Source organism: Equus asinus, chromosome 2 (genome assembly GCF_041296235.1).
Source record: "Equus asinus isolate D_3611 breed Donkey chromosome 2, EquAss-T2T_v2, whole genome shotgun sequence".
NCBI classification, from domain to species: domain Eukaryota; kingdom Metazoa; phylum Chordata; class Mammalia; order Perissodactyla; family Equidae; genus Equus; species Equus asinus.
Genome location: NC_091791.1, coordinates 67140283 through 67149989, shown reverse-complemented (window position 1 = coordinate 67149989; position 9707 = coordinate 67140283). Strand labels below are relative to the sequence as shown.

Here is a 9707-nt window from a genome sequence, read left to right as displayed (position 1 = left end):
CGACTCCAGGGACTGAACCCCCATCCACAACGTCAGGGACTGCATTGACCTGCGACCTCAAATACTGACTCAGGCAACTCCACACTCCAAATGACCCAACTCTGGCCACCGTGACCTCGGAATGACTACAAGGACCTGTGACAACACATCTTCTGACTCAGGGAACCCCAACGTGAAATAATTCTATTCACATTGCGAACAGAATGTGATTATTCTATCATTCAGACTGTGTCATCCCTGGCTTTTTAAAAAAGTTCTTAATCCTGCTCCACCAATCTGCCTTCCCTGTGAATTCAGAAACACCTAGAATTCCTAATTTAAATGGTACATCTAAGATAGTCACGTTCACACCTAACTGTAGATGATCAGATTCTTCTCCTCTAAGACCCTGTCACACAGGAAATGTCATCATCCTTGTCACTTCAGAGTGCTTAAGACAGTGTGCCAGGCACCACACATCCAACCGTAACCACACTGTGAGGTGAGCGTTACTGTTATCCCATTATGTGGGCTGAGGAAAACAGTCTCAGGGTCACCAAGAGGCAGAGCTAGGATCCAGGGCGGAGCCAGTACTCGTAGATAGGTTGTAGATGCTCAGGTAGTTCGTCTGAAACTGTTTCCTCATCTAAAACAGGATAACAATAAAAAGACCCTCATGAGTTGCTGGGCTGATTCAATGAGACAGTCCATGTAAGAGCCCTCAGCATAGCACCAGACACGTGGGCACTCAATAAAGGTTGGCTCCAAATACTTGTTACAGACACTGCTTCCTAAAACCACCAGATACCAGACAATCTTTTACAGAAAATAGGATTTATTTTCACATTTAAGGTGAACACAAATGTTCCAGAAGTGTATTATATACATAATTAGCAGATTTAATTTATTAAACACAGAAAAATCTAAGTTCACCAGAAAATACACATTTACTTTCTTGCAGAGCACACGGCACTTACAAGGCATTTCCATTTTCACCCCAGGACTTCACATTGACTGGGCAAGGCTCGCTCGCAGTGGGTTTGCTCCCAGGCTGCACTCTCCTCAAGAGCAGCAGCAGCAAGCCACCTGATCCACAGCAGCTGGACAAAGGCCTCGGCCGGGACGCCCTTCACAAAAGCCCCAATTGTGGTCCAAACTCTGGGGTTCTGTGGCCTGTGCCACCAACTCAGGTCACAGCACAGAGTAGTTAGTGTCACCTTCATCTCCAGGCAATCTTGTTATATAAATTATCCCAATTAGGAAGATGACATTAAACAGACACAACAGCCCTCTTGTCGCAACCAGTTTCCCCCCTCGGTCAAGGAAAAGGCAGAAACCTGGACTCAAAGCTAACCCATCACCACCCTAATGTCCAAGGTACAGATGAACTTGGGCTGGGCCATCACAGGCAATGCCTGGTGAGGAGTGGCAACATGATGTCCATGACGAATGTCCAGAAATGGGGTCATGGGGAAGGGTGGGCATTGGGGAAACTGTCTGGCAGGTCCTGTGGAAGTCCAATATTCCTGAGAAGGCTTCCTCGAGCACACAGTGATGGCAGAGCAAGGACAGGCAACTCCACAGGGCACCTTCACTGGGAGACCAAGGTGGCCATCTGGGTGAGTCAACATACATGCAGCTGCCACTGGCCTCACACCCTGGCCCTGGCAGGTTAGCTCAACTGGCCGCAGTCTGTGATGACAATCTTCTTGGATGTCTTCCCACTCTTGGACCCAAAAGATTCTATTTTCTTCACGACATCCATGCCCTCTTTGACGTGGCCAAACACAACATGTTTGCCATCTAACCTGTGAGGAGAGGTGAGCAAGGTAAGCAAAAATTAAGAGTAGTGCAATGTCACCCTACGTCATGGTCACTTGGTCATGACTATTTACTGAAAACAGCAATTCTGAAAGGAACTCCCACTGAAAAGCTGGACCCATCCCTCAGAGCTCCAGGATCAAGCCTTGCTGAGCTCCCCAAAATACATTGGATGACGACTCCCTTCCAGGGTATGCTCTGCCTCACATACTGTGGGACCCTGCCCAAGGCCACTTAACCTGAATCCTGGTAACCTCATTTAGGAAAAGTGAATTATTCTTCTTCTGCATAAGGAGATAATATTGAACTACTCTGAAGAAATAAGAAGTCTGTGTAAATGGAACTATCTTAACATTTATGAATTATGAGGTTCATTATGACAGCCAAGATAACAAGTGTGAAACTATGTAACTTCTGAGCAGCTCTCAAGTTGAGAGAATTCCAAGAATCCAAAATTCAGCTTAGTCCAGTGCCAGCAAGGCCAAGATGGGCTACCGCCAAGGGCGGAGCTGCAGGGTCCATGAGGGGTTCAATGGAAGGAGCAAAGCGCAGGCAGAGCCAGCAACGACCTGCCCAGCCTAGACATTCATGTCCCCTCCAGCTTGGAGGCTAGAGATGGCCTGTATCCACCCACCACCTAGGTCTCCTTAACGTCCTCAGAAATGGGCTTTATTAAATCTTAGCTCCTGGCCAGCTACTGTGCCCTCAACCCCAGAGGCCTCAGGCTAGGACACAAGGGACTTTGGACTGAGAAAATTATTAGGTAGTGGAAAATTTACCAGGGAGGACATCCCTAAAACCCATGGGCATGTGGGAAAGAGGGCTCTAAGGTACTAGGAGCTATCTGCAGGCCTGTGCTAATGCCTGAGGAAAAGCCTGGTATGATATGCAAATGTCTACTGCAGCGCTTTCCAAGGCACATTCCACAGTCGAGAAAAGCCAAGGAAATGACACATTAAACCAAGCAAACAGGCCTCTACAACAAGCCATCTTGAGGCCTGATATGTTCCGTAGCATTTCCCAAATGCATTTGGTAAGAGAGTCCTTCTGTGTGTGTGCGAATGCACTGAGAAAATCCCAGCTGACAGCAACACTGGGAGGGCTAATAAAGACAGGGTTGCAAGAACAACCCAAATTTTCCCTCCAACCTTCCATGAACTTTCTCCTTCTCTCCTACTGACACACAGCCCGGGTGAGGGCTACTGTCCCAGAGCAGACAGTCCAGCCTCAAACTACCTTCCCCTGCAAGCACACGAACCCTCCTCCAGCTGCAGGGCCACCCCTCATCCCAGAGGGCCTGGAGCCAGAAGCAGGGAACTCACCAGTCTGTCTTTATGGTACAAATGAAGAACTGGGAGCCGTTGGTGTTGGGGCCTGCATTGGCCATGGACAGGACACCTGTAGAAACAAGCAGGAGTGAGCCACGCTGTCCCAGAAGGCATCTACCCTGGGAAGTCATTCTAAAGAGCAGACAGCTCAAACCAAATAAGGACGTTGAGTCTGAAGATCCTGGAGTTCAGAAGGGAGAACCACAAGAAGGAAGCGCCTTGTGGAAGCTCTTAGTGTGGAGCCGGAGTGGAACCCCCAGCCCTGACCTCCAGACATTTCCACATTGCACCTCAGGTCTTAAAGGCGACACAATGTTTTGCTTGAAGGCTCTCTCCCCCAGGTTCTCAAAGGAAAGCTGGTTTTTTAAACTGAGAGCACAGAATGAAAAAACTCTAGAAAAATCCAACAAGCCAACCCAGAGTGCTGAAGGAAGGGAAGTGTACCATTGGGTACTGAGCAATCGACGATGAGACTGAAGCCTCCCAGACATCCTAGTGTGTGTGGCGGAGTCTGCCTCCAAGCTCGGGGCACTCGGACTAGGGAATGGCAGCCCCCACTCACCTGGTCCCACATGCTTCAGTGTGAAGTTCTCATCTGGAAAGCGGCTTCCATAGATGGACTTCCCCCCTGTGCCATTGTGGTTGGTGAAGTCGCCTGCCTGCAAGCACAGAGCAGCTTCTGAGTGGTCGCCACCCTGAGGTGGCAGGGGGCGTGCTGCCTCAGCACTGCAAGGCAGCCCCCAACCCACCCAAGACCCACCCAGCTGGAAGACTCTCTGGCAAAGGGGTCAAAAAACATCCAACAATAAAAAGACTAACAAAATAATAAGAAAAATAAACTAAAATAAAATAAAGCTTAAATATTTTCTGCCAAAATAACTATCCTGGTTTCTGAATGATTCACTTTTTGTCTCAGCAAGTTTTTAAATGATCCTCAAAGGCTCTAATGGCCATTTGGAGATGACTCTTGGTGACCTACAATTTTCTACCCACGATTCTTGGAAGGTAACCAGGGCAGTGGCCAGGGGCCCCCGTTCCAAGTCTGATTTGTGGGAAGCAGCAGCAGCCGGCACAGAACCAGCTCCCTCTGCTGAGTGCCCCCCTTGTCCCAGCATCTCCCCCTCACCAGGCCCAGTGGCTTCCCTATGGTTTGTAGACCCAGGACAGAGTCCACCCAAGAGCTGGCATCCTTCTTCATAGCTTGCCTGAGGCATCCATGGGGAGCCGTGGCCAGAAGAGCCCATGGGCTGCCAGCCCCAGCCCCAGTCCCTGGCCATGGACACGTTGCTATTTTCCTGAGATGGGATCCTCAAGTCAGAGGGGTGACCTGACCAGCCCAGCTGAAACATCCACAAAGAGTGACAATTCAAGACTCTGGCTTGGGCCTCCCAGTGCTGCTACCTTATGCCTCAGAGAGCCCTCCAGCTTTGGAAGTCCCTGCCCTTGCCTGATGTTGTTCAGAGGAAGACCCCAGCCTGGCTCAGGACACTTGCCTCAGCTCCTGCTTCATCCACAGCTTCAGGTGGAGCTGGGAGCCTCTGCAGCAGAAAGCCACAAGGCTTGGCCAGGCCTGTCCCACAGTCATAGCTTCCCTGCCCCTCCCTGCACGCGCCACATTTGACACATCAGCAGGCCAAGCCCCAACACAATGCCACTCACCACAATATGATGACAGCCACCAGGTCAGGGTGGAGGGAATAGGAGAGAGAATTCTGGGATGAAAGGACTTCAAAGAGATCATGATGTCCAAGCCCCTATCTCCAGGCCTGCTGGCCTCAGGACACTAACCCCTGACCTAGCAGGGTCTGACCCAACAGAGGACAACCCCCAACACAGCTCGGGTCCTGACCCCTGGAGAAGTTCTTGGTGTCAACACCTACCCCCAAACCTCTGACAGAGCAATGCTAACACTTCTGAAGACCAGGCAGGACGCACAATGCAAGATGTTCACTCAACCGAGAAAGATGCGCTTCTCTGGAAAGAGAAGCTCCAGGTCCAGACCCGAGAGTTCTTGTCCATGCCCTGTCTCTCTTCCCCTCCTCCTCCTCCTCTTCTCCCTCCTTACCTCCCATGCCAAGAGCTCAGTGGGACACGGACTGTCTGAATGCGCTAGTCCTCCAAAGCCCTAAGATCTGTCCCTGCTGCCCTGCGCACATCCACACCCCAATGCCAATTCTCCCTCCACAGGCTCACGTCCCAACCCAGCTGGGCAGGGCCGTCCTGCCACCTGCCCTGTTGCTCAACTTCTGGGCAGGGAAGGGCTCTGGCAGCCCAGATGAGCTCCGGCCTCTCAGGGTGTGAGGACAGCCAACACAGTACTCACAGGTGCACCCTCGTTCAACACTTCCCACGCACCAAGCACATGCTCACCCATTAACCCTCATAACACCCCTACAAGGCAGCGCCTGTTAGTACCCCCACTTACAGAAGAACCCGAGGCACAGAGAGGGCTGCAATACCTGGCACATGAAGGCTGGAATCACTCTGTGAAAGGTGGAGCCTTTGTAACCAAAGCCCTTCTCCCCAGTGCACAGGGCTCTGAAGTTCTCTGAGGGTGGAAGGAAGAGGCAGGTTACCAGGGCCAGGCCTCAACTCCAGGGGTCACAACTCATTCCAGCCAGCACCCCCTCCAATCCCCAGGAAAGCTGGGCGTGGAGAGACCCTAGGCTGGCCCCCTGGGTCTGCTCTGGCTGTGTGACCTAGAACAAGGCATCTCCCTCTCTGTTCTCAGTGTCTGAGCACTGCGGCAAGAGTACATGCTCCTGGCTGTTCCAGCACCAGGTCAGAGTGGTAGGGAGGCCAAGGGCTATGGAGCCAGCACCCTGCCTCATCGGGCACCAGGAGGAAGTTGTCCCAGGGGAAATTTATGTGTGACTTCTACTGATTCTGAGGCTACTGCAGGACAGGCAGACAGGGCCAACACTGAGCATGACGCTCAGAGAGGGACAGAAGGCTACCCCAGGGCACTGAGCAGCTGAGACTCACGTGGACCCCATCTGGTCACAGGGCTCCATGCCCTCACCTTGCCCCCCTCTCTTCCATCTAGACTAGACTCAGAAGGCCCCAGGCCGTCTTACCTGCTGTCTTTGGGACAACATCTGCATTCAGCTGTGGGGCAGGAAGAGGGACAAGAGAAGATGGTCAGGCCAGAGGCAGGTGAAGGAAGGAACCTCCTCCCCACTCAACCCCCACAGTGGCCTGGGAGACAGAAAGCCCCGCGGCAGGCCATTCCTGTTCCTCCAAGCCCTGGGTAGGAGGCAGCGAAGCAGCTATCGTTTCTGCCAGCTGCTTCCTGAACCCAAGGCTGGGAGGAGGCAGCCTCGGTTTCCCAACCTGTCGGAAGAGATGTCAGTGCCATCCTGGCCTATTTCCAGGGGCAGAACTGGCAGAGCTACTACAGCTGGGCCCAAAGTGTCAGAGACTCAGGACCTAGAAAGAGGGCCCTAAGGAGGAACTAGTCCAAGCTCCTCAACGTGCAGATGGAAACTGAGGCTGGGAGAGAGGCAGGAGGGCTGAGGGGTAAAGGGAGGTTGGAACGCCATCCAAGACAGACTCTTGCCTCCCAGCTTCAAGAGCCACCTGGCACCAAACCTTTAAAATAAGTGAGAGCAGGGAGGGTGCTCTCCTTTTTCCAGAAGAGGAAACAGGCTTAACTGAGGCCCCTTTGTTTAAAAGGGGGTCGGGCTTGCAGGCCACTCCAGACCTTCTCTTCCTATTTGTTTCTTGCTTTGTTTTTAAAAAGGCCCAAAGAGTCCAGGGCAGGAGCTGAGCGTTGCCCCCGAGAGGGTGGCTGGGGTTGGCGGTGGGGTTAAGAACTCCGGGCGCACTGCCCCGACTCGCAGAAGGGCAATCCTGGGTCGCTCGGGCGGCTGGAGCCCGCGGCCGCCGGGCCCACTTCGTTCCCTCGCCTGGGCCCAGCGTGCGACCCGCCGGAGGGGACGGGGTCGGCCTCCGAGTCAGGCAAGGGCCGCCGTCCGGACGCTGGGGTACCGGACCCCCACCTCGGAGCTCTGGGCCTACGCTCCGACCTGGAGGAGTCTCAGAACCCTCCCCCACCCCCGGGTCGGCTAGCGGGACGGGCCCTCACCGTCTACGACCTGACCTTGAGCTTTCTCTTCCACATGTGCCCTCCCTCCCGCCTCCACTACTCCCAAGTTCCGAGGAGAGAGCGGAAGACACCACTCTGATGTTCCTTCTTAGAGATGGGGAAACTGCGGCCCAGAGCCTGGCAGTGGGAGGCCCAAGGTCACCCAGCGAGGCAGGCACAGCGCCTGGCCGGGACCGTCCCCGACGCTCAGTGCAGTGCGGTCGGGTCCATGGTCTCACCTCCAGCACCACGCGGCCGAGCGGCTGCCCGTCGGCGCCCACATCCAGGTACACGAGCGGGTTCCGGGAGGAAGACGACGGGTTGCGGGCGCTGCCGCCACCGCTGCAAGCGCGGGCCGCGGGGAGGCGCAGCGGCGCGGAGCGCGGGACAGGGAGCAGGCCGAGCAAGCGGGGGCCGCAGCGCAGCGCCAGCATCGCGGGCGCGGGTCGGGGTGGGAGGCCGTGGCACCAGCGGAGGCGACAGCAGCGAAGGTCACGCGCGCCCAGTGGGACAAGTCAGCCGTGGCCGCGCCCCACCGCCTTTATCGGCCAGGCCGGCCTCGCGGCCCCGCCCCCGCCCCCGCCCCGCCCCCGCCCCGCCCCCGCCCCGCCCACTCCGGGCCTGTCCGCGAGTGACCCCTGCCAGCCGCAAAGGGCACTGCAGCCAGGCTGGAGGGCTGTGGAGCGCAAAGTCCTTTGAACACGCCCCTCCCAGGGCCGGAGACCTGAGGGACAGACACGACCTCGCAAAAGGAGGCTGCTTCCATTTTGTGAGGGTCCCAATAGATGCAAAAAAGAGTAAAAATGCTAAAACGTGGTTAACTCCAAAATATGATCATCCATATGTTTTTATTTGAATATAACAAAAGTCTACATTTGAACCGTTAAATAGGCAGTCCCTCCCTCACAGGCTCGGCAGACAGACAGAGAGACCAAGAAAGAAGGTGGCACTGAGAATCAGTGAAAGAAAGATGGTGATGAGAGGCTGGATTAGATGAAAGGTGGCAGGAGCAGACAGGCAGACACTTCCCATGGGGACCACAGACCTCTTTGTCCTAGCCTTGGCCTGTCTCCAGATGCTTCTAGAGACCAGAGCCTCTTGCAGCAAGACTGGAAACTCAGCCTGGGACTGTCATGCTCCCACCTGGCCCCTAGTCCTCCGACAGGACTGGGTCTGACCCCCTCCCCAACCCCACAGACTGACAGCCCTGGTCCCCAGCAACCAGGGCAGCTGGCTGATGGCTCCCCTCCCACCCCTTCTCACCCAGAAACCACACCTGCAGGTAACACAGCACAGGAGCCATTCCATACAGAGTGCAAGGAAGGGTGACAAAACAAGACAGGAAGAGGAGGAGACCTGAGTGGGAGGAACACTGGAAGGGGGATTTACCTGTGTGCTAAGCTGGGCTTCATGGACGCCTGGGAGGCATGGAGGCCCACAGTGAGTGAATAACAGGCAGGGGCCCTAAGAGAGTATCTGGATCAACACCTGCACTCTCCAGAGGGGAAACTGAGGCTCAGAGAGAAGGCACTGCCTGGGGGCTAGGAGAACCCTGGAGTCCTCACCTCCTGTGCCAGTTCTCCCAGGCTTCTCGGGGCCTCAGTTTCCCCTCTGGAGAAGAAGGATGTGATGATAATTCTTGCCCTGGTTGTTTTCCAGGTCTGTTCCAAGGGTAAAATGAACAAGAGAGAGAGGAATTTGTCAACTGTTTAGTACTGTGCCATGAGCATCAGTGATGGACAGAGTCTAGACTGTCTTTACTCAGGGTTTGGGGCTCAGGCAGCAGTGGGGCTCAGGCAGCAGTGGGTCTCAGCTGCAGGGCCCAGAGTTCTGAGGACCAGAGAAGGGGGTAAGGGCTGGGGCTTTGAGTCAGGTGGGCTTAAGCTGGGATCAGCTCTGGACTGCTCTGCCCCAGACCCTGAATCAGCTCCTGGGAAGGGGTCGGGCAGCAAAATGCAGGCCCACGTGAATTCATGAGGTCAGAGAAGAATGTCCTAGGCTCATGGGAATACTGGTTGGCCCTTTTCCGGAAGTTCACAGTTCCCTTCTCTATTCCAGGCCCAGGAAAGGCCTGGTCACTCAGTGACACCCCAGCTGCATCCTGGAGCCCAGTTGCTCCCCAGGTCCCAGTCCATGATGGGGCCTCCTTCTGTCCTGGGGAATGGCTCCTCCTTTCTTGTGATTGTGCCCTGAAGTTAGAACAGGCCTGAGTGGGGAGGCTGCTTGCTCCCCACCCCATCTTGGCCCTCAGCACATCTCCCAGCTCCCATCTGTATCAGTGCATATTGTAGATTTGAAAGAGGAAGCGAGGAATCGCTCCACATGTCAGTTCTAGGCTCTCAGCTCACACAGCCCTTAGCCATGCCAAGTGGATTAGTGGCACCCTATTGCGCCTCAAGCCTGGCCCTGGAGGGCCTTAGTTTATCCCCCACCTGGATGAAGCATGAGCAGCCCTGCACCAGGGAAGAGCTGCCTTCATTCACTTAACAACT

The 9707-nt window shown here is 54.7% G+C and overlaps 1 protein-coding gene across 1 annotated transcript; it reads right to left on the bottom strand.

Annotated features, from left to right (window-relative positions):
• Positions 1-796: 796 nt before the first annotated feature.
• On the bottom strand, positions 797-7812 carry PPIF (peptidylprolyl isomerase F). The gene is made up of 6 exons (XM_014837239.3): positions 7455-7812; positions 6206-6236; positions 5588-5676; positions 3691-3787; positions 3123-3198; positions 797-1787 (listed from the first exon to the last, which is right to left on the bottom strand). Exons 1-6 carry the CDS (start codon positions 7647-7649, stop codon positions 1652-1654), a joined length of 624 nt encoding a protein of 207 aa, XP_014692725.1. The 5' UTR covers positions 7650-7812; the 3' UTR covers positions 797-1651.
• Between the last annotated feature and the right edge of the window lie 1895 nt (positions 7813-9707).

Coding starts and splice junctions, on each gene's coding strand:
- PPIF (XM_014837239.3), bottom strand. CDS start 7,649: ATGCTGGCGCTGCGCTGCGGCCCCCGCTTGCTCGGCCTGCTCCCTGTC. Junction 3,199..3,690: donor ACTGAAGCATGTGGGACCAG/GTGAGTGGGGGC, acceptor TTGTTTCTACAG/GTGTCCTGTCCATGGCCAAT. Junction 1,788..3,122: donor TGTACCATAAAGACAGACTG/GTGAGTTCCCTG, acceptor CTCTCCTCACAG/GTTAGATGGCAAACATGTTG.